Source organism: Salarias fasciatus, chromosome 2, assembly GCF_902148845.1.
Source record: "Salarias fasciatus chromosome 2, fSalaFa1.1, whole genome shotgun sequence".
Taxonomy (NCBI): Eukaryota; Metazoa; Chordata; class Actinopteri; order Blenniiformes; family Blenniidae; genus Salarias; species Salarias fasciatus.
The window spans coordinates 24,777,735-24,801,865 of NC_043746.1; the positions used below are offsets into that span (position 1 = coordinate 24,777,735).

Below are 24,131 nucleotides of genomic sequence, written 5' to 3' on the forward strand. Positions count from 1 at the left end.
TAATTCACTTTTTTAATTGGTTAAGTTAAAGTCTACTTTGGTTCACGCAGTTCACTTCTTTTTGGTTTAGCATAATTTAATGAGGTTACATCAGATTAGTTTGGCTCAGTTTAGTTCAACTGCTTTGGTTTTAGTTTGGTTTAATTTAGTCCAATTAGTTTGACTTGATTTGGTTGAACAAATATATTTGAGTCCATTTTGGTTTAATTGAGTCATTCTCAGTTTAGCTGAGTTCAGTTTAGTTTGACCTGTCCACTACTCACCTGGACTTCCATTAGTTAGCTGGGATCTGGTTCAGCAACCCTGAGCTAAACAAAGATTTAAAAGATGGATTGTTCAGTTTACTTTGACAAAGTTTATTCTAACCAGTTTAGGTTGAATAAGCTTGGATTATTTTAGCCTAATGTATTGTTTTGATATAGTTTGGGTTGTTTTATGTTCTTTCAGTATGTTTGGTATAGTTTAGTCAGTTTGTTATAATGAAGTCGACTAGATTTTAATTGACAGTAACAAGTACATTTTCTAAAACTGGAACTATATGTTGCTATTGTCAGTACTCTAACCTTTAATGTGATTATAATCTTATAGTAATAACAGTGCTGTGGATTTATTTATTGCCAGTAGTGTCTGTGATTATTGACAGGACTCTGGCTTGATCTTCTTGGTCTGAGCCCTCAGCTGGGTCTGTCTTTGATGACTCGGTGGTTTTGGGGCTGAGGCCGACAGTCGGTGTGTTCGCGGCTGTTAGTGAGCAGCGGATCAGAGCTCGGGGCCTTCAGAGGAACATAATGAGGAACACTTAGAGCTAATGATGGGGGCTCGGCATCAGACCACACCTCGGCTCATCTCTCCGCTGGCACGCCACGACTCAGCTGTTTTCTCCTCTGCTGCCTCAGCGCTGGCCACAGACCTCTGCAGCCATCGATCTCTAATAATTAAAGCTAATCCCAACTTTGATCATGGAGACCCGGGGAGGAGGCGGCGGGGCTCGGAGGGGGGGGGGGTTAAAAAAACCAAAGCAGAGGGAAAGGCCTGCGACTGCAGTACACTGAGGAAACAGCTGAGAGGGTCCTGGAAGTCACACCTGAGATGCTCACACTCAAAGTGGAAGAAACAGAAACGGCGTGAAGGAATTTCCTCATCTGGGATTCATGAAAAGATTGAGACATGAAACGTTCCTGCATTCTTTCATTGAGACGCTCGAAGAGACCTTGTGGATGTTCTTCAGACTAATGCCTTTGAATGTGTGTAACCTTAATTGTTGGTGTATTTCAGAAGAGATCTGGACTGCTTAAGACTATTTTTTAGATTCATCTTGAACTACTTCTGTAGTGAATTCAGTTAGAGAATTTTGTTGGTGAACTAGTTCAAGCAGCAAATGGTTTGTCACTGACGGACACATACAGATACTGCATGAACTTCAGGTCAATCAGCAGAGGTGAAATAGATCTCTGAAACTCTGAGGTTTCCTTATTCCTGCCACTTCTGTTCTGCAGCGGAGTTTTAGTGAAGCAGCTCACACAGAGCTGACTCAACAGGTTCTGGAATACGAGCTTTAAATCCTATTTTGCAATCAACTCTTATCAACCATGGAGTTGGTAGTCAAATAACGTTATATTACTCTGCAGCCCTAAAGTCACGCAAAATAAAAAGAACATCGTGCTGCGGTTGATCCGCAGACCATAGATTGGACAACTCCACAGTTACATTTGAGGACCCTCTTATACTGTTTAGAGATGTAGTTTAGACTAGGTTAAAGTCAAAGTTGTTTTTTAAACCAGATTCGTACTGGTTTTGATATATATGAATGTATCTTAAAGCTATTTTGAGCAAATATATACTTATTTTGGACCTATTTCAATCTGATTTGTTCCGGTTTAAAACAGCATTGAGAGACTGACTTAAAGGTGCCTTAAGGAGTTTGCACGTTTTATGCGAAACAGCGCCCCCTGCAGGCCTTGGGCGTAATGCAGCTTAGTGAAAAACTCGTCCTTGTGGCTCGCGTGCACGGAAGAGTGGAACTCCGTCTTCGCTCGTTTAGAAGCGCTCAAGTAAGATTTAAGTTTCTTTTACCTGGTGGAGTCTGTGCTGGAGCTGTGGCAGTGCTAGAAGCCAGTCTTTTCTTACTTTCTGGAAGATCCTGCTCAGTTGTTGCTCACTAAGCATCTGGCGGAGTAATGGCGGACAAATCGAAACTCAAGGAGCCGGAGCGCGCATTACGTCATTCCTTTCAAATTCTCCCCAAAAAAATGCTGGTGCCGGACCGGCACTGCAACTTTCAAGTGACAATTTAGCGCTGTTAGAGGTACTTGTAATGAATATGTCAGGGCACATTGTACACATCATTAAAAATGTGTAACATATTTATGGTGGAAAATAAATATTTTTAAGGTTATAAAACTCCTTAATGCACCTTTAACATATTAATAAAACCAATAACAAAAAAAAGGTTTAAAGACATTAATAAATTAATCGTGTCTTTGTTACTTTTGAGTTCTTTGTGTTTTAAGTGCCAACAAGAAGCAGACTTTCTCACAGAGTCAATATTTGCCTCATGTCCTTGGGGCTTCATGTGATATTAAAGCTCCTATAATTAAATTAAATGTTTGAGGGTAATCTTTATGTTGATGTTTAAAGTCCCTGGACAGCAGAGTTTCAGTGCTGCGGGGCTGCAGCTCGCACAGAGAGGAGGAATATTTTATGCTGATTAAACCAATAAAATACATCATCAGAGGACAAATGATCTTTTTAATACACCCGTTAAATAAACATCCTACTTATTAATGTTTCACAGCAGAATAACGTGTCTGAATCGTCTGATCAGCATTTAGCAAAAAACAAAGCCGCTGCGGATTTTATTATTGCAGCGTTTTGTAACATTTCACAGTTAAAGTAAGAACAGTAGTCGTTTTGTCGTTCATTTTTAAACCAAAGAGTTTAAAAGTTTCTTTTTACTATTTTAATTGCAGTAAATTAGGTTTTTCTCAGATATTTTAGCTGCAGTGTGTTTGTATAAATGAACATTTGTATGTGTAACAGTGATAAATCACTCTGTATGCAGATGATGTGCTCACCTTCTGCATCTTTCTGTTCTACTCAGTACTAATAGTAATAGTAAATATAGTAAGAAGAAAGTTTGTATAAATAATGCAAAAACTGTCTGTATATCAAAATCATTTTGGAAAAAAACAAAGCCAACACAACAATTCCATCCTGCTGGAAATGTCTCAGTTTCAGAGAAGTCGTCATCATAAACCTCTCACAAGGTTTTGAAGAAAGAAGAACAACAAATCATAGATACTGACACAAGTTGTATTTGCAGAGAATTAGAATATATAGTTATAGTGGAAGTCACTGACAAAAGGGCTTGAATGAAGGGAGAGACGCTTTGTGTAGTTTGAAACTTTAAGGGGAAACAAGACGATAAAATACACATTTCTTTCTATTTACATGAACTTCAGCAACAATTAAATTAAAAAAATACCTCTAAATTTGTGGATTTAATGTTGCAGAGATCAGTGTTTAACTCTTTCTAACAGCGTCAGAGGCAAACCTCACACACTTCACACACACTGTGAATCCGCCTGAAAGCGTCCGAGCGTCACGTCCGGGGGGGGGGTGTGAAACTCTGCTGTAATCCCAATCTGTGACTAATCAGATTACTCTGTCTCGTCCGGCGCCGTGTTAGCTCAATGCTAATTTGAAAGCCATTTCACACGGGGATTACTCCTCATGTATCGTCTGTGCAACGAGAGCCGCGGCACACAACGCAAACTGTGTGTGCGCGCGTATGGGTGTTGTTTTTCTATGAGAGCATGATCCTATCACACACTCACTGCGGGCTGAAAGAGGATTAAAGTGGATTCGTCATGTTGGCAGTGAGATAATCTCTGAATCCTCCTAATTTACCGCTGCAGCGGGAAGAACTGGAGATGTGACAGGACTCAGAACTCCGACGGCTCCTTATTGATCGACACCTGCTCTCCGAGTGTTTGAGGAGAAGCCGCCGGTCCGATCGCCAGGTTTTCTGCTGCGAACAAAAAAAAACCTCACAACAAGCGCTCCCTGACGATTCTCCACTAGTTTCCACCGTTTTGGGTTTTGAATTTTACTATTTTGACTAGATTCAGGCTGGTTTATTTCACAAGGTTTTGCGCTGAGGGGGCCTTCAGATGGGATTCAGATTGGTTCTTGGACATATTCTGGAAATAGTTCAGACTCATGAAGAGGAAGTAAAATGTTTGAGGTCCAATTTTAGTTGAGCTGATTGAGGTCCAAATTATTGACACAGTGCTTAAAAACCAGTGAGGTTGACTGTGCTGTCAGCGGTCAGTCTTTTCAGGTGGCGGTGGGCCTAGAAGATGGAGAAATGACTGCAGGTACTGAAGCTAGCAGGTTCAAATCCAGCAAATATTGGTTGAGTTGTCGATGTCCAGATATAACGATGATGATCTTCATCCAGTTTCTAGAACCTTCTCTGAATCTCTTCCTCAGCTCTGGCCATCGTGCTTTCAACCCACGATTAACCTCTTTTTTTCTTCTTCTTGTTCATCACAATTTCAAGCACCCTCTAAACTCTTTCTACTGCACTTTCAGTTTTGTGGAGCAGCATTCTGCTGTCATACAGTGACATCTAGTGGCCCCAGATGGTACATACTAGTATATTTTGATATGTTGTCACGTTTTAGCATAAGTTGTCCAAACTAATCGCAGCAATACACAGAAGACAGCCCAGCCTGAACTAAAAGTCTTTATTAACGACTGTTTAAAGATTTACTTTAAAGTAGAATCTGTTGTAACTTTCTGAACTAAAACTATCCACCTGAAACTGAAGCTCTGCCTCCCTTCTATGCGTAGAAACTCCAGGAGCCTCCAGGGGGCAGCACTCTGAGAAATACGTGTTTGGTAAGATTTGAAGTTAAATAAAAACTTAAAAAAAAAAACCTCATAAAACAGACTAAATGTTAAAACAGTCCCTCAAAAATACAAGGGGAAAAAAACAATGTGTTTATGTGACGTGTATTTGACTTGGACAAACTTAGTTTAAGCTTAAAATTCAGTTCAGACATATTTTTCCTCTTATACATCCTTCTGATCGTCACGTGTTCCTGCGGTATTATCGTTTCTCCTCTGGAATTTAAAATTACAGCGAGGAAAACAGCATGCTGGGAAAATCCCCCATCGGCGGTCTGCTGTTGTCCATGCTGACGGCGCCGAGTGTAAAACATGGACGCCGCCGTTCACAGGTCCTTGGTGCTTCACGTCTGTGCGAGATGAGCTCTAATTGGCCTCGTGTTGGAGAACAGAGCAGTTTTGACCTTTCTGTCAGGAGAGCGTCTCGCAGATCAGAGCGTGCCGTATGTCGGCCACAATAACAACACCAGCTGCCGGCTTCTGTGTGCAGCGGCGGCCTGCAGACACGCGACCTTCTGTCAGGACAGCAAGGTCGACCAGGGGGACGTATGCCGACGCTCCGGCAAATCTGCTGTGGACCCTCAAAATACAGGATAGCACTGTGTTTCCCTTTTTTTGGGTCCAGTTTTAAACCTTTAGACGAAGCGTCTGCTTGGATCCTTCTGACAGTTCTGGTTGAAATTGAACGTTCCTGGATATAAATGATTAATTCATGGGTTTACACGCCGATGCAAACACCGAACCCTTGTTCCATTACCACAGTGTTTCTTTGTTGTCCTCTTTTTAAACGCCGCAATGTCATTTTCTTCGCTGCCTTCTATTTAATCTCCACTCGCGCAAAATTGATCCAAACAAATGTGTGCAGAGATGAAAACACGGCGCCCAGAGTTTTAATTTGTTATCAAGAAAACGGTTTCAAAACTTTAAAAAGAAATGCATTTTACTCACACATGGAAAAATAAATCAATAACCCCTCTGCTAATTCAAACACAGACAAACTGGAGACTGTTGGCTTCCTTACATCGGCCCGACCAAAGGCTGATGGGAAACGGTCTACAGACACTTAATGAGGCCGAACCTGCCTGACTGCCTGCTGACACACTCTTCACACACCAACAGCTCCAATCACACAGAAAAACAAACACTGAGTTTTAACTGTTGTGACCTTTGCCCTTTGAGCTTGTTTATTTTCGGGTTCCTCTTGCGGAGTCTTCTTCGGAGTCACTTCATGCACCGGGCTCTCTCAGATCTGAGTCTTTGTAAGATCTTGTTTTTTCTCGGACGTTCTCTTGGCCGCCGATAAACCTGCGAGGTGTGACACACACTGCCTCGGTGCGCTGGCATTTAAAAAATCGCCGGCTTGGCCAATTTGAAGGTCTGCAACTAAAGGTCAGAGTTTCAGCCTTTGAAAGGCCAAAAATGGATCTGGTTCCTGATCAGCCTGCAGCGAGCCTCCGGTCGGCATCTGGTCCCACACGCTGACCTGCAGGTCACAGGGCTCGAGTCCAGTCTCCACCAAGCACCAACACTCACCGCTGTCTGAGGGACGTTTGTAATGACAGTTTTATCTCAATGTTCAGTCCAAACAAGAATATCGTAAAGTTGAAACGCATCAGATGTAGGGTAGTGTAAATATACAGTCACTTTAAAATACGATCATGAAAAAATGTTCATCTTAAATACAGTAATGAAGAATTTGGTTATGAAAAAAGGTAATTTGAAAAACAGCCATGTAAAATGACTATTTTAAAAAAATATATAGTATGGTGAAAAAAAGCTGTCAAATATTTGATGCTGTGGAAATACAAGGTTGTGAAGGTAGAATCTTGTAGACAAACAGTAAAGAAGCAAATGCAAAAGGACAGCAATGGAAAAACAGCAATGTGCAAATGTGTTGATGGCATCATACAGAGTAATGCAGGAATAAAGTTATATAATAAAGATAGTAATGTCAAAATAAAGTCATGTACGAGCTCTCTTAACTGTCGAGTACAATCATGAAGAAATACAGCAGTGTAGAATAAAGTAACTGATATTGTGTAAAACGACGGAAAAGTATGAAGGCAGTGATGTAGAAATAGTGTAAAAAGATGGTAAGGTTGAAAACGGGCATGAAAACTCTGGCAATCACGTAATACAATAATATAGAAATGAGTCTGCTTGATAATTAGATTATAAGAACACAACAATGCTCAACAGTGGCAACTATGTGGCAGAATCATGTAAAAATGTGATGTGGAAATAAGTTGTATATTAAAGGCGGTAATGCAGTAATGTTTACCGAGGATCAGCTGCACAGTGAACTTCAGAGAGTCGAAGCCTGGAGGAGAAAGACGCTGACAGGCGTCACGCAGCAGCGCCGCCTACTGGCCGGGCTTTATTTAGGAGTTCAACAGCTACAAACACTGTGATGTGAAATATTCAATCACAGCCAGAATTAAAGTTGAGTTTGCATCATATTAATATGAATATCATCTTGGCCATCCTCTTCACCTTCATCCTCGCCGCCGCCGTTGTCAGACAGAATCAGTGTCGACTCGTGTCCTCGGCGCTCGTTAATATTCTCACTTCTGATCATTATAAAGTCGTTATCGTGCTCCTGATTTATGACTGTTAATAACTCTGTCAGCCTTCATCACTGTTAATACCACACTGTGTGTGTGTGTGTGTGTGTGTGTGTGTGTGTGTGTGAGAGTGAGAGAGAAGAGAAGAAGACACAGACGTTTACGCACGCACACACACACACACACACACAGCGCCCCCTGTGTCCTCGGTGTCCAGTATGATTTGTTTTCAGATGTTGTCATTGATGAGGTCGGGCAGCAGGAAGGTCGTCTGCATGTTTGTGTGTTGTTTTTTTTTTGTGTGTGTGTGCTCCTGATGCCGACAAACAGGAAGTAAACGGACCATTTGTCCTCTTTGTTTGCACTCTTGCTTCCCGGTCACGCCGCTCCCCGGTCCCCGTGTTGGCGGTGATTGCGATCAGCGGCGCGGCGGCGGCTGCAGCCGCATTACGTGTTTATGAATTGCTAATGCTGCCATTCATCACGGCCAGCGACAGGCGCTAGCATACGGGGAGTCACGGTTAGCGCATTTACATTTGGAAGGTGAACATTTCAGCGCGGTGGACCGGATCATCTGTCTTTTTAATCTGGGAGAGATTAATGCAACAAACACTCCTCAGCACCTACTGAATGATCCTGGTTCACACAGCCGTACCTCTTTAAGCTTCGTACCACGGTGCAGAGGCCAGATCAGGACGGATGCACATCTTAAGCGTGACATCTCGATCAGGGCAGTTGTGAAGTCCGGATTTGAGTCGTCTGGTCATAGTCGAGCCTCTGCTCTGAACGCAGCACCTTGAAACGTCATTCCAGTTGGCTCACTGTCAGTCTACACACACAGCTCACCACCGCCAGGTTTGGTCTGAATGAACAATCCAATTGTGAAGCATCTTAAGTGTAAAGAAAAGCGCTTTATAAAACCAAAGCATTATTCCAAGATGGCCGCCCAAAGCAAGTGTCTGACTTGAATGGAGACGATTTAATTAACGAGAGCTTTAGAAGAAATGGATGTAATTAAGAGTGGATGGATGGAAGCATGAAAATGTGGATCGTTTTAAAGCTGTAGTGTCAAAGTTAACCTAGAAAGAAAGAAAGAAAAGAAGCTGGAACTGAAGTTTGTTTACATCTGAAGACAAACACATCAATTCCACCCCGTGTCCAATCAGAACCCTTTAAAATCTTCAGATCTTAAGCAGAATTAAAGGTGATTAATAATATTTTCCATGAAAACCTTAATTTGGAATTACTATTTCAATGTAAATGCAAACAATACTTTAATTCTGAATTATTTAATTAATTCCAAAATTAAAAAAAAACCATGTAGCTGTGGCGAGCCGCTGACATCCTGTTCTGTGACGTTTTACTCATCGTGTGGTTGATGACGGAGGTCACGGTTTAGATCCCTGGTTGCGAGACCTGCTCTTTTATGTGGCCTTTCTGGTAAATTGCCTCCACTCGGAGCTCATGAACTCAGGGGCCGTGGACGTTTGTGGTCGTTCTGGTGCATTTGTGGTGAACAAAGCTCCCAGTGAAGTGAAATGAAGTGGGTCAGTCCAGCAGCTTATTTATAGCCCAGATCGCACAGTTTCTCCAGGCGCAGCGACAAACGATGCAGCCAAACACAAAGCGCACCACCAGTGACCGCTAATGCAGCGCCCGCTCAGCGAGGGGCCACGGGTCAGCTCAGTCCTCGCCCCAGCTCACTGTCACTTCATCTCCCATCCAGCCCCAGATCAGCTCCGTCCAACATCCACACACTCCTCCAAATGCTTCCACACACACACACACACACACACACAGCGTGGACACGAGGGCCGATCATCAGCTTTTCCACCTGAATCTCTGATTGAGCGCTGAAGCAAAACGCTCAACGAGGAAACTTAGAGGGGAAACCATGCCTGGATGTCTGATGGCACTCACTACATTTTCTCTTACTTCAAAGCTTATTCTCCCTTTATGTGCCAGGTGATCACACTTGATAATGTCCAATCAAAGCATGACTTTTGTAAAATAAGCTTTATTTTCTAAAGCTTCACTTGAAAATACCTTTTTTTTTTTAACACATGAATTCAACTATTTATCTGACTCCCAATTGTATACATGTTTATTATTCTGCCGTCATGTTAAATGATTTCATCTCTCTTTGAAAAAAAATCATTTAAGGTCTTTTTAACCTCTATTTTTAGTTGTCTTTAATTCAATCCTTATTTTTGTCTGTTAAGTGCTTCACTCTGACTCCCATACATCTATACAACAAAGCTGATCTGCCTCCCAATGCTTTTCTCACTCCTCATTTTAAATTAAGTTCATACTACGGTTGTTTTTACTACATGAAAAACTTTGTGCGGCATTACTTTGGAATGAAAAATACTGCAAAAATAATGACCGATGACATAAAGGGTTGAAATGAGACAAATGGTCGTGTTTGTGCTTCTGGTAAATTACAGAATACATTGTCTAATAGATTATTGGCAGTTAACTGTCTATAGTTACTCTTCTACTGTATGTATTTTCTATAATTCTGAAAGCTAGAATTGTCTGACTTCATGTGTTCTTGGTCAATAAGTCTCGAAGAGATTGAATCTCTTGGAAGGGCTGAAATTAATCAAGCGTATTTGAGCTGAATCAGCTGCTCTGAGATGGAAGCATGTTGCTTCAAACTGGTTTCAAAGTCTTAAAAATATCCTTTAATAACACTCTGGGAACGAAATGTCCATTTCCAAGCAGTTTCCTGAGTGACTCATGAAAGGTTAATTGGACTATTGTTGCAGTCCGTGCTCATACCGGAGCAGATCCACTGTCGGCCACATTGTGGAAATGTAAAAATGATGCGTTAAAGTTCATGAGGGGACACTGAGTTTTTGAAGGGACTGTCGTGAAACTGCAAGAGACTCACTGGTTCCCAATACAAGATGGTGTATGGTGGCACACTGGGGCAGCGACTGTAATTTTGATTTCTCGTGTTTATCTGAAAAACTAAATCAACTAGAAATCTTCCCATCAATGATGGTCGACAGAGCGAGGCTCTCCAGTGAGAAAACAAGTTAACAGTGGTTGCTATGGTGATTCCAGATCATGAAACACACACACTCAGACTTGGAAAAGAGTTAAAAACAGTCTGATGATGTCCAAAAAATGTCCTTCAGTGTGGGTGACAAAAAAAAGCTGTGTGAGATCTTAATATATGAGATCTAACAGGAGTGTGTGTGTGTGTGTGTGTGTGTGTGTGTGTGTGTGTGTGTGTGTGTGTGTGTGTACAGAGGCTCCGACCTCAGGTTCTGATGAGCCCGATGGGCTTTAATAAGGTAAAGAAGTGGAGTGTGTGAATACGGCGGCCTGATTGTAAAATCGATGTTGGACTTAGCGGGACTGGGAGGTGGATAAGTGAATTACGGCATTAGTTTGAAAAGTGTGTGTAATAACCTCTAATGCATTGGAGTGGAGCACTATAAAAGTTCACTTTTAATTAAATGGGATAAAAATAAATGAAATGAGTGGAGCGTGCAGACAGGTCTCACCTCCTTCTGGGAACCCCTTTAGAATAAACAATTAACAACTATGAATGAATGTATGATTAAATGACAGAATGACTTTTGAAAATGCAAATGTACCATTTATTCTTCATTCCCGAAGATACAATTCCTACAGGTGTATTTAAACCACTCTAATCTATTTAAATTAATTCATTATGAGGGAAAAAAAATGGTACATTTTTCTCTGCAGTTATTTTTCATTTTACAGAAACTCACCCCATGAAGAACTTGCTACTTTGACCGACGTTAAGCCATCAGAATTCTATAAATATGCTACTGGGGACCAAATATCTAAAATGTCAATACTTCTAACGGTGTAGAACAATCAGTGAAAATTTCTGTTACCTAACATGAAAAGTTGATGGGGAAGATCTTGTGAAAGTTTCTAAGTTGGTTTCTATGCAGATGATACGAGTTTTAGAATCCTCGATATCGTAAAAACTGAAGAAGAAAGAAGCATTAGCAGTATGAAGCTAATCCCAGATGTTTGGCTCTGAGAGAAATAATAATCCAAACAGAAACGTGGACCTGAGCGGACACTGATTCTCAACCGAACTCCCTGTTTTCTGTCTTCCAGCTTGGCGGCGTCGAAAGAAGCCGCGGCGAGGAAAGCTGCCTCCCCGATGCCGCCGTCAGAGTTTCTGGACAAACTCATGGGCAAAGTGTCCGGCTACGACGCCAGGATCCGACCGAACTTTAAAGGTAGGAGCTGCCACCAAGACTCAGTGGGATAAGACAGGAATGTAGCCAAACCATGTTTCTGCTTTTGATCACCTTCTCCAAGTGCCTTTTTAGTCCAGGTTTAGCTGAGATTACCTCTAAAAAGGTTTGTATTCATTCATTTTACTCAACAACGAAAAAAAAAAAGAAGATTCTATAATAATGTTGGTAAAATCTTGATGGTCTGTGATTATTTATCTTCATGTTTTTTGGTTGTTCTCAATCTCTCGATCTCTCTCGTTTGTCCTTTGCAGTGTACAACAAAGGTAATTCTGCCTATCACTCAGCTTAGTTACAGATGTAGCTTATTCCACGTTAGCCATCCCCCACCCCGAACCCCCCCTTTTTATTTTCTTAACATAACCCCGTCCCTGCACTTCTAGCCCCAATCAGATGGCAAAGCGATGCGTTAGGCTCTTTAGCTGCCATGATGCTAGTTGGCTACATTCCTTGGTATCCACGCAGTATCCTGAGTGCTTGTTTTGGTGGTCAAGGTAATGTGCCTCTCTCCCGCCAGCGTGCTGCTCAACATGCCTCCATGATGGCGATGATAGTATGAGACTCAGTGACCTCTCCCTGAATGGAAGCCCCCACAAAGACACATGTCAGAGGTTTCTGGATTAAACTGTCTCCCGGACATTAAGAAGTTTGGACTACATTAGGAAAAAACTGGGGCAACCCTCCATATTCATCAAAGTGCATGAATTATACAACAAGTTCCCAAAAAAATTCAACAGCATCTTAAAGTTAATCGAATCTGACAGAACTCTGAGTGCACCCACAAGCAAAACTGTGATCGGGTTCACTTTGTGCTTTCCTACCTACAAATTATGAATTATTTGCACTAAATGTTAAATCTGAGGCTTTTAGTATGTGGAAATTGGCCATAAATGAGGTTTCCGGAGTGGATGTGAGTCCTTCGTATCTCAGTGTGTTCAGTTTGTCACGGTGCGCGTGTGTGTGTGTGTGTGTGTGTGTGTGTGTGTGTGTGTGTGTGTGTGTGTGTGTGTGTGTGTGGTGGAGAATGATTTTCTTTTCCATTTAATTATTGAAAATAATCCTTGATGTGAATAGGAAATGAGTAAAACTTCTAATTGAGTTATTAAAACAGATTTTTTACTGGATGAACTTTCAATGTACTAAAAGAAACAAAAAAAAAAAAAAACAGGAACTTGGCTTTACTGTGACACAAAATTATCACAGGGACACACTACATACATGTATTTCTCAAGGAAAAGCAATATCTATTTGTACACTCAATACATATATTTTAAAAATATTAAAATGTTTTAGATCAGGGGTGTCAAATACATTTTTTGTTCAGGGGCCACAAACAGCCCAATTTGATCTGGACTGAACCGGACCAGTGAAATAGTCCCACATTAACCCTTAAATTTAAACTTTAAAACTATGTGGTGGTGCAGAGCATACGTGGTGGAAATATCTACATTTTCGCAAAACCAAACAATCGCTGTATAAAAATAATCTCCACATAAAGACACTTACTATACCTGTTGCATTGTGGGTGTTTTTACAAACTCACCCTGACAACATGGCTTTAAAGCTGTTTTGAAAGCTTTCATGGAAGCATCACCGATATCTCAACTCAGGTCTCAGTGTTTTGTTGAGCCCATAAAAATCAATGTTTCTTTTTTGCAGTTTATTTAATAAGCCATTAAGGCGTCCCAGACTGGAACTTCTTGCGGGCTCATTTTGGACCATGGACCTAATGTTTGACACCCCTGCTTTAAAGCGTTCATTGCAATTATTACGATTTATAATTCCATTAAAGCAAAACGAAAGGTCTGACGGCCTCTTCTTAGATTTGATCATCCTGTATTCATTTCATTTCTGTTATTTAATTAAATCAAAACTTCATTAAAGCTTAACATGTGAATAAATGGTAAGAGTTTTACCAGTCAAATTATGTTTAAAAATTGAAATACTATAATCAAAATGAAGGGAAATAAAGTCTTTTTGGTGGCTAATGAAGACTTAACTTCTTTCTACTTTTCTTATTTTAAGTCCAAAGCTGAATAACTGAATTTGATGTTGTTGTTGATGGATTGACGCGGACGTCGTTTTTCCACTGATAAAAGATGAAAAAAATCAACATGTATCTTTTAGCTGCATTGAAAGCATTTGCCCAGTGGCGGGACGACTGATGGGCGGCTGCATCTTCCCTCTGATTGGTTCTGCAGGATGAATTGAACAGGTGTCTTCAGACTGCCGCCGTGTCCGCGTCTAGTTGTCGTTTTTTTATTTTATTTTTTTTTAAGCAGTCTCCGAGCGTCTCTGTCCTGCCGAGCTCATAAATCCGGTGATATGTGTCGCCTCGGCGGGGGATCTCAGCTCGTACACGAGCACACTGAGCCGAGGGAGGTTTGATTGTTCCCTCACTGTGACCGAATGTGTGTCCTCAAGCCTGCACAGAGGAAGCCTTCAGCTCTTCGTCTGCAGTCCGCTTCCTTTTTCCTCTCTTCTATTTTATGTTTGAGATCTTTTTTTTTTTTTTTTTTTCCATGAACAGAACTTCGAAAAGAAGAAAAAAAGTTTCATATAATCAGACTTATTTTTCCTTATGCCTGGACCGCCTTGTGCCCATACATGTTAATCATGATCAAAACTCACATTTTTTAAATAAAGAAACTAACATTAAATGTTCACATACAAGTATAAATACACACAAACATATACATATATACTGATTGAGGATCAACTGATGTGCACTAGAACACACACACACACACACACACACACACACACACACACACACACACACACACACACAGCAGGTTGTCCACAGTAAACTCGATTCATTCTCTTCCATGTTCCTTGGTTTGCACTGAAGGATATCTTTCGGAAAACTCTGTTCTCGTCCTTCATTATTGCTGAGCTGATGGTGTCGGTGGATGTACATGAAGCCTGAAGGATAGAGAGACGTGCAACAAGCATCACCAAAATCAATTAAGTTCCTTCTTTCTTTTTTTTTTTTTATTGCCATTAGAGTCTGTTTCAAAGAGATTTGTTGCGGCTCAGCTCCAATCCGCCGTGATGCCAGGAGACCGGAGCCGCCGTGACCTTTAAAAATCTGCATTCAGGCGGGCCGACGTGGCTCTTATTGAGATTTATAGCTCTAATGTTTCCTTCACTCCGCTGATGTGATGCAATAAAAGAGCGAGATGCAGATGAGAGCGGCGACGCGCGGGGAATAACAACGGCTGCGGCCGACGTCAGGCGGACTCCAAGTGTGTGTGAAAGTGTGTGTTGGCCGTGTTTCTGGCTCACTGTGCACTAATGAAAGTCTGTGATGGAGGACCAGTCTGTCTGCTGTCATCCACCCGACACACTCCGTTAGAGCTCACAGCTCGTGTGTGTGTGTGTATGTGTGTGATTGGTTACTGCTCCTCTAAACTCCTGTTTACTGGTCCTAATGTCTTCATGTAATCTGATTCCATTTCTAAGTGACTGTAGGTCACAATACATGTCCGTATGTAATCTGGTTATATTTAGACCACAGTAATCTAATTACATTTTCACTTTCTTGCAGTCTGACTAGATTTGCACCAGACTGTAATCATCTAATCAGTTCCACACATTTAATCTGATCGTATTAATCCTGGATCGTATTTGATCACATCGACATGACTGAATTGAGATTTATTGATTAATTACAGAGTTGATCATTGAACTGTCATTAGGTAGTTTATAACTAGTTATTCTGCTGGTTTTGTAATTGGTTTGAAAGTGGTTTTGCACTAATTTTGGACTGGTTATTGAAGGGGTTTGTCCACAGTTACTGGACAGATTTCAGAATGTTTTTTGGACTGGTGGAGGAGTGGATAATAGCTAGCTAATAGTTATACCACTTTTCAACTCATTTTTTTTTTTTTTTTGGAACAAAGTTTATTGATATTTCAAGCTTCACAATCTTCACTCATACACATTCTGTTTCAGTGTAAAAGAAAAAGCTTCAAGAACAGCTTCAATATAGTGCAAATAGTAAAATAAAAACAAATGTAACCAAAAATGAACAGTTCGGCAAAATAGTCATGAAAATGTGTTCACAAATAGCACTTTGATAAAGTAATACACATATGATACCCAGTTCAACCTAAATTCTCCTTACTAGAACTTATAACCCTCATCCTAAATTTAAGTGTTTTATCAGTGGATTCCATCTCTTTTTGAATAATTCAATGTTCAAATTCAACTGTGCAGTAATTTTTTCCATCAAATATACCTTTGTAATCCTCTCTTTCCATTGATTCACTGTAGGGGGAGATGGTTTGCACCACAAAACTGTTATCATTTTTTTTTGCCACCAAAACCATTACATTTAGAAGGTAGTTTTCATCCTTATTTAACACCTTTACAGGGAGTACTCCAAACACAAAGATCAGCGGGTCGAACTCGATATAAATTTGAAATAATTTTGAAATTTCCCCCCTGATTCCCTCCCAAAATGTTTTCAGTTTTGGACAGTCCCAAAAAATGTGTGTATGATCCCCAATATGTCCACATTGCCTCCAGCACAAATTTGTTTTTGTCTTGTCAAATTTAGAAATTAAAAAAGGCGTTTTAAAGTATCTCACGTTCACTTTCCAATAAAACTCTTTCCAAGATGGACTGTTGGTTAGTTTGTGACCAATTTCCCAGACTTGTTCCCAATTTTGATCATCAATCAAAACGTTCATCTCTAATTCCCACTTTTCTTTTGCCTCCAGAGCGCTCCCCGAAATAGTAGATTGTAAACACTTATAAAGATATGATACAATCTTATCACTTTTCCTTTCTTTCATAACCTTGATAAAACACCTTTCCAGGTCTGTGGGTTGTGCTTGTAGTTGTGACCATTCTTTATGTGACATTAAGTAGCTTCTCAACTGTAGAAACCGATAGAAATCACTTGAAGTCAGTCCAAATTTTCAACTCATTTTTAAATTGTTTTGGTTTCAAACTGAATTTTGAACTAGTGCCTGACTTTTTTTCAGACTAATTTTGACCTGACTTTCAGAATCAATTCGGACTTTTTCAGTAGATTTTTGCACCTGTTTTAAACTGGCTTGGGATTATGTACGGCTAGTTTTTGCCCATTTTGGACTGAATCTTGCACCAACTACTGATGGTTTTAAGATTATGAACCGACCTTTCAAATTGATTTGAACTTTTATTTTGTTAGCTTTGAGCTTTTTTTAATCTATTTTATTTAACCTGTCTTAAACTAGTTTTAGACTGTATTTGACAAGTGTTTTGACTGGTGGACTGATCTAAAACTGGTTTTCAACTGGTTCCATCCGTTTCTGACTAAATCTTGGACCAACTATCTGACTTTTTTCTGGTTTGAACGGCATTCTGGTGTTGATTTGGACTTCTTGGGATCATTTTTGGATTTACTTTAAGTCTGTTTTGGAATATATTTGATCACTTTTTTCGAGTGTTTGGATGTTTCAGACCTCGATTCAGAGAGTTCTTCAGTGGTGGTTCTGTTTCTTCCCTTCAGACCTTGTAGGTGGATCACTTCCTGGTATTTTCAGGCTCACCATCAGAACAAAGACTTACTAATGTAAATTAAGAGAGAAAAGCTGATTGCTGGTAAATTCATTGTCAGCTTAGCATTAGTTGAACTTCTGCTTGGCTGCTGGAGCCAGCAGAGCGATGCGTTCAGGGACTGGAGTTCCTGCTGTGTGGAACTCTTGGAGAACTTTCTGCAGAGTGCAGGACGTTCCTGACGAAGGTCGTGGAAGCATCATCCGGAGTTTTCTGCATCTCCTCCATTTACGCAGTCACAGCCGTCAGATTAGCGGCGTGGCTAATGTGGCCCAGCAGCCGGAGGAAGCGTGCGAGCGGAGCGGAGAGGAGACGAGATCTGCCCGGAGCTTCCAGACTGTGTGGTGTGAGAGAAGCTGAGGGCGGCGAGGCGGCGTCCACTGAGTGGGCAGAAGCTTCCGATGTGATTTAGCTGGTCTGTCCTTGGCGGAGTGGCGAGCTAACACAGCTGACACATTCAGGACAAGACATCTATAATCCATGAGTTTATCCTTTTTCTCTTTCTCTTCCTGCTCTCGTGTTGTTCCTCTTCTTTTATCCTTTCATCCTCTCTTCTTCACTCCCTCACTGACCCTCTCAGAGCGCCATCTCTTCCTCTCTCAAACTTTACCTTCACCTTTTGTTTTACCACCCAATTCTTCTTATTTAGTTCCAGTTTTTCTTTCCCATTAATCTACATCTTTATTCATTCTCTTCTCACTCAGTTTGTGTCCTTGTGGTTTCTTTTGTATCTTTCCCTCCCACTTATTTCCTGTTGTGTAAGAGAAGGTCAGTAACATAACGATGACCTCTTCATATGCAAATCCCCTCGAGATGAGCTGTATATCCCACTCGTGTGCACGTGTGTGTGTGTGTGTGAGCAAAACTTTCTCAATCATTCAAAAAAATCAGAAAGAACAAAATAAAGGAGGAAAACTGCTGAGTCATTTCTGAGCCTGCGAGCAAATAAACACTCCTTCTCCCCCTTTCTTCACCTCCCTCTCTTCACTGGAGGTAGAACCACTTCTGAACATTAGTATTCCAAGGACAAATTCTCCTCGATTTCTCAAATTGAATTCTACAGTTGAAAACATTTTGTTGTTCAAGTACTTCTCCCAAAATGTTTCAGTGTATCAGTTACTTTTTAACCACATGCTGGTCGGAGTGTGTGTTAAAAATCAGCACGTTATGAAGTTTGTGGTGCAATAAATAAGTCACAGGACAGTCATTTTCCGTTACTTTTAACAAATACACAGATTAGAATCCAGTCATGGACATCCTCAGTAGTTACTTCCAGTTAAAGTACACCAGAAGTACTACTTGATTACAGTATTGGGTGTCATTTCATTTATAAAGTCGAGTACATATTTCTAATTGTACTTTACATGTTGCACACATGTAATGTGAGGGTTTGTAATTTCGTTATTTCCACTTCTTCCCACTACAGAAAGTTGACAGTTTTTCTTCCCACCTGCTCCTCCTCCCTCCTCCCTCCCCCTCCTCCTTTCAGCATCACTGTAAAGTCCAGCGCTCCTCCCTGCTCCTCCCTGCTGCTCCTCCTCCTGGTGGAGTGTGTGGAGGAGTTGGGCCTGTAGTTATTAGCTGCTGGAGCCTGACGTTCATTTGGTGTTATCAGCACTTGTTTAATGGCTACTTAATGGGATTAATGGGCGTAAGGTAATGAGCGTGGGATGGAGGAGTGGAGCGGGAAGGAGGAGGAGGAGGAGGAGGAGGAGGAGAGGAGGGGGAGGGGGGGAGACGTTACAAATAGCGGGGGAGACTTTGCTTACGACAGGAGACGGCGAGGAGGTGCAGATGGCGAAAAGTGCAGCAAACACGGAGTACGCTTCTAACGGCGGTCCCTGAGGAGCTGAGAGCTGCTCGGCTCTGTCTAACACATGCAGCAGCAGCATGAATAAGCACTCACACCTCCTCCTCCTCCTCCTCCTCCCTCCTGGAGCACCTCCTCCTCCTGCTCCTCCTCCTCCGAGTGAGTGGGCATGCAGACAGAGGAGTGTGCAGGTCTCCGCAGCCCACAGGAGGGTCTCACAGCTCTTTTAGTATTCCAGGTAATAGCCCCATCCTTTCTCAGGCAGGAATGTTAATGTCGCCGCAGAGGTGACTCTCCCCTGAGTTATGACAAAAATATTGATCGCACCTCAACGCCTGGCTGCAGGAGGTGGAGGAGGAGGAGGAGGAGGAGGAGGAGGAGGCGTGGAGTTAAAGGAGGGAGGATGTTTTCTCCTGCACAGGAGAAAAAACAAAGGAGGAACCGTTCAAATCACTGCAATCACTGGTGTTGGAAATAACAGATTGCAAAGAAACGATGCAGTAACTCTTCCACTTTTTGCAGTAACACACTCGTAACTGATTACAAGTTACTCAGATTCAGTTTCTGAGACTTTTTTGCAACTTTTGCCAAACTTGCTGATTGTCGGTACGAGAAACTTCGTAACATTTACAGTTATGTATGGACACATCCATCATTCAGACAGGGCATCACAAGGGATTTCACACTAACTACTGGCTTTTTATCCTCAGAAATTACTGAGGCCCCGTTTACAAGACGATGTTTCAAGTGAAAATGTATCATTTTAGCATTTTCGTTTCAGAAAAGTTTTTGCTTTCACTTGGCAACGTTTGGTTGTTTTTTGTCATGAAGCAACACATGGGTGCGGGAAGAACACAATACGCTCTAAACATTACCAATGGAGAGTGAACGGACATTCGTCAAAGTTGGACTGTTATTAAGGGTGACTCAAGTCTAAACCTACCGAGTCCAGCAGAATCTGGACCGGGAGTCCGTTATTGTGCAGGAGAGCCATGGTGCACAGCAGCAGTGTTTCAGAAAATTTACGTATGACAAACGGAGCCTTTGTAAGCTCTGCTTTTTGAACGAGCGGCTAGTAAAAGTAATCCTGCGGTAATTATCAGTCGCTCGCCGGTCTTGAGCCGATCCAGTTCTTACTGGATGCTCGTGCAGAGTGGAGACCTGTGCTGTGAATGTGGGATCAGGATCTCAGATGTTGGACAGGCTCCTCTAAGCCCGGGCTTAACCCTGACTCACATACACACACACACACACACACACACACACACACACACACACACACACACACACACACACACACATACACACACACACACACACACCAGAGCACTGACCACGCAGCAGAAGCTGCCTTTGGTGGATTCAGGCAGATTATAGAGTTTAAGTCAGCCGTCTACAACAGTTCATGGTCACGTCGTGCTCCCTCCATCTATCTCTGCAGCCCTCCGTTTTTTTTCCCCTCCCTCCAGTCTGACAATGACAGATTACAATATGGCTCCCAGACTTCCACTCGGCGTGCTCGCCATCCCTCACGCTGACACCTGTCAAGTACAGCAAAGCAGGTCGGGCCCAGTTTCTTCAGTTCACTGAAGTCCGGAGGCAAAATAGGACATCAATCAGCAAATCTGAGCTGAGAAGGAAGAAAAGCTCCCCCACAGGGGTCCATTTTTAGATCTCTGACTGTAGCCGAGACTCAAGGTGGACTTTTGATACATTTCCAACTCAGATTTCATTTGACTTGTCAATACCTAATTCAACACTGGTTGAAAAGCATTTAGCAGATATGAGCAAAGGCAGGCCCTTTTCCCAGAACCTACGGGAAGGGGTTAGGGGTAGGATTAGGGTTTGGGATGTAGGGGGTAGAGTTAAAGTTAACTGCTGGGATTATGGAGTCAGGGTTTGAAATTAATGTATATAAAAAGAGAAAATCATGTTTTAAAATAAAAACTAACAATAGAGGTTAGGGTTCAGGTTAACCCTGACAATTTTTTTAAAAAAGTCCTTTTAAATAAAGCAGCTCCTCCAATTTCCATAAATCCATGAACTTGCTCACCATTTGATCCTCTGGCAGTATGGATCAATTTTTACAGGCTTCACAATGATCAAAGTTTCTCTGAGAAACAATCGGTACAACCCACGCCAGCAAGCCAGACAAGTACAACATTTCTGAAGAAATATTTAATGTTCCAGCGCGGCTGCAGAGGCTGATCCTTCCCTCCAACGATAGCAGACATCATGTTTGTCTCCAGGAGTGGCGGACAGAGAATTCTGCTCGGTTCTAATAAATCCGCTCACGACCACGGCAGTCAGATCCAGAGCTCCCGAGGAGGAAAAAGTGCTGAGTCACTGTTGGAAGGCTGCAGGTGTGCTGTCGGGTTGCCATGGAGATAACATGACCTGCAGGTGTGTGGTCCCGTTGCCATGGAAAGATAAAATACTCGGGAGGGGCAGAAGTGTCCACAGAGTCTTGACTGAAGAGCCCAAACTGCTATGGAAGATCGAAAATCAACAGACTAAAATGGAAACGGAACTGACTCGGTCACATGTTCTCATGGTTCTGATATGTTTTCACGTCTTCTTGATGTTTTATTTTGAAGCAATGAGTTGAGAACGACACGCTGGATTTCATGAGTTCATGGGCTGCATTCAGAGCTCATTTGAGAGGAGGACGTTCATCCCACCCACACGAGAGTCACACTGGCTGAAAGAGGACAGAAATACCTTCATTTTTAACCCTACATGCTGTGCATTAATATCCGTGGCCTGCAACTGAGCCTGAAGTTGTCACGAAGTTTGAGTGTAAAACATCCATTATAAACGTAAATGTTGTGATTTTGGTCAAAACATCAGCGACTTTAATAGACTGATTTAAATTAATGCGTTTGCAGCTGTCGTGATCAATTCGAACTCCAAGTGATGTTTGTCCTGGACTGCATGACTAAGATCTGGAGTTTTAAAGAGTTCTGTGTCAGTCAGAGCTCGATGGGGGTTCTCAGTAACTTCTAATGCAATTTTTTTGACATTTTTTTTCATAAATGTTGCAAAATTCTTACAAGCAATCTTCATAACAAGGCATTACAAACTATTTCCTGTCAAATCACCCTGTTTGAGGGAACTTGGAAGAACTTTCAAGAGCTGTGCACAAAAGCTTCATTTACAGATATTTAAAGTACCTACAGTTGATGGCGAGTTCATTCCTTCACCCTGACACATCAAATGAAAAAGAGCAAATGCACATATGTGCAAAAAGACTGAAATGCAGTGATGGAGTAAATATCAAGGATAAATATGCTCTACTTACCACATTCACTTGCAGATCGCAGATGGAAATGTTATACAATGTGTGTGTGCAGGAACACAATGAGAATATGTGATATTCTGTGAGTACACTGTGAAACATTAACAAAAAAAAAACCTATTCCTTTTGTTACTCTTACTGTGCTGAGCTTGTTCAAGGCCGACGCCTGGTTTTACAGGGTGTCTGAGGATCTGAACGTTTTTAATCGCAGCAGCTCACGACTCGGAGTAAGCCTGCAAAGTGTGCTCCAGAACTTTCAAGAGACTAATAAAGGATTGTATTACAATGCATTTCTAAAGCACTTTCTAGTCTGCAGCATAATTAATCAATGTAAATAAAGAACAGAAACGGTCCCGGGCTTGATCCCTGTGGAATGCCAAATGTGGCATAACTGCACTAACAGCTAAAAGCATATTAACTAATGAGTGTTGCATAGTTAAATAATTTTGTTTATTCGCTTTTTGCCAGTTTTTTTTTCTTTTTTTAAATGAACAAATCCTCTATGGAGTGAAGATATTTGATAATAAAACCAGAGATACACTGAGTTCACATTATTCCCAATTTTCTGATTAAAAAACAAATTTTCTAGAAAATAATTGGCATATTGGTCAGTGATTCAAACGTGTTAAACTCAGCTCTAATTCTGAAGAATTTTTTAGTTTTTGGGGTTTTTTTTTTTGACAGAATACATAATTAACATGATGCTGTTTGTGATTAATGTTAAAGTGAAATATTTTTGACACAAATGACTCATTCAAAAGGATGTAATCATCTAAAGTCATTTCACACATGTCAACGAATACAAGACTCAGACACTTTTCTTCGACTTTTGTTGTGTGTAGAACTAAGTAATTGTGTCCACCATTGTTTGACTTCACTGTAATATTGAGGGGGTTTCATGGAAATCAGGTCCTCATGATTGCTGGCCATGTATTTGGCGTTTATTTTTCTTTAAGCTCAAATTCATTTCTTTAAGTTCAAACAACACTGATTTTTTTTTTTGACACTTCATGATTCTGATTCTGCAGTGTTGTGCAGTTTATTTTTGATAGTCTGTTTCCGGCAGACAGTAGGGATGTATGGTCAGATAATCACTGAAAGCAGAAAACAAAATAAAGATATTAATTATATATTTGGTGGTTCCCTTTTTTTTTAAAAACAGAGATTGTAAGTCAATAAAATCTCACACTGTAGACAGTTTTAGATGCCCTTCTTGTCTCAGCCGGGATTTTATCCCAGATTTCTAATACTCAAGGTCAAGACTTACAATTTAACATGATTTCAACATCAAAATCTTTAAGATTGAATATTTCCTGAGCAAACAGGAAGACATGACAAGTAAGGCTACTCTGAGCTGTGCCTGCCTTCAGATTGATCTCAAATCCACTGAACTGTATGTCTTTAGCTTTAGTTTTGTTTTTTTTAACATCACCACTATGTTGTTTGTAGACTCTTTCACTGATTAACCTGCAGTCCTACTGGTGAGTAGGAATCAGGTAGCTGATTTGATTCAACAGGGTAGGATGCTCCTGCTTTATGTGGCTTTTTGAATGCATGTCTGCTACTCTATAAGCTTCAGAGGTTACTGGATTTCAATGGTATCGAATTGTACTGAATTGTACTGAATTTACTTTCTGCACAGTAAACTGAAAAGACCTCTACCTCACTGTAGGGGGCAGTGCTGAACACATTTAGGAGTTAAAAAAACAAATAAGCTTCTTTGCAGATAAGGTAATAAATAT

General features: G+C 41.2%; 1 protein-coding gene across 5 annotated transcripts in view; it reads left to right on the plus strand.

Moving 5' to 3' along the window:
- Positions 1–24,131, plus strand: part of glra1 (glycine receptor, alpha 1) — a 96,314-nt gene that overhangs the window by 13,448 nt on the left and 58,735 nt on the right. For 2 of the 5 annotated variants that reach the window (XM_030101954.1, XM_030101960.1), the window contains exons 2-3: positions 11,589–11,713; positions 11,986–11,997. In XM_030101954.1, coding sequence (XP_029957814.1) covers positions 11,589–11,713; positions 11,986–11,997 — 137 coding nt within the window. Of the gene's footprint in view, positions 1–11,588; positions 11,714–11,985; positions 11,998–24,131 lie in introns of those variants that run through there. The other 3 variants (XM_030101970.1, XM_030101979.1, XM_030101989.1) reach the window with 2 other exon arrangements.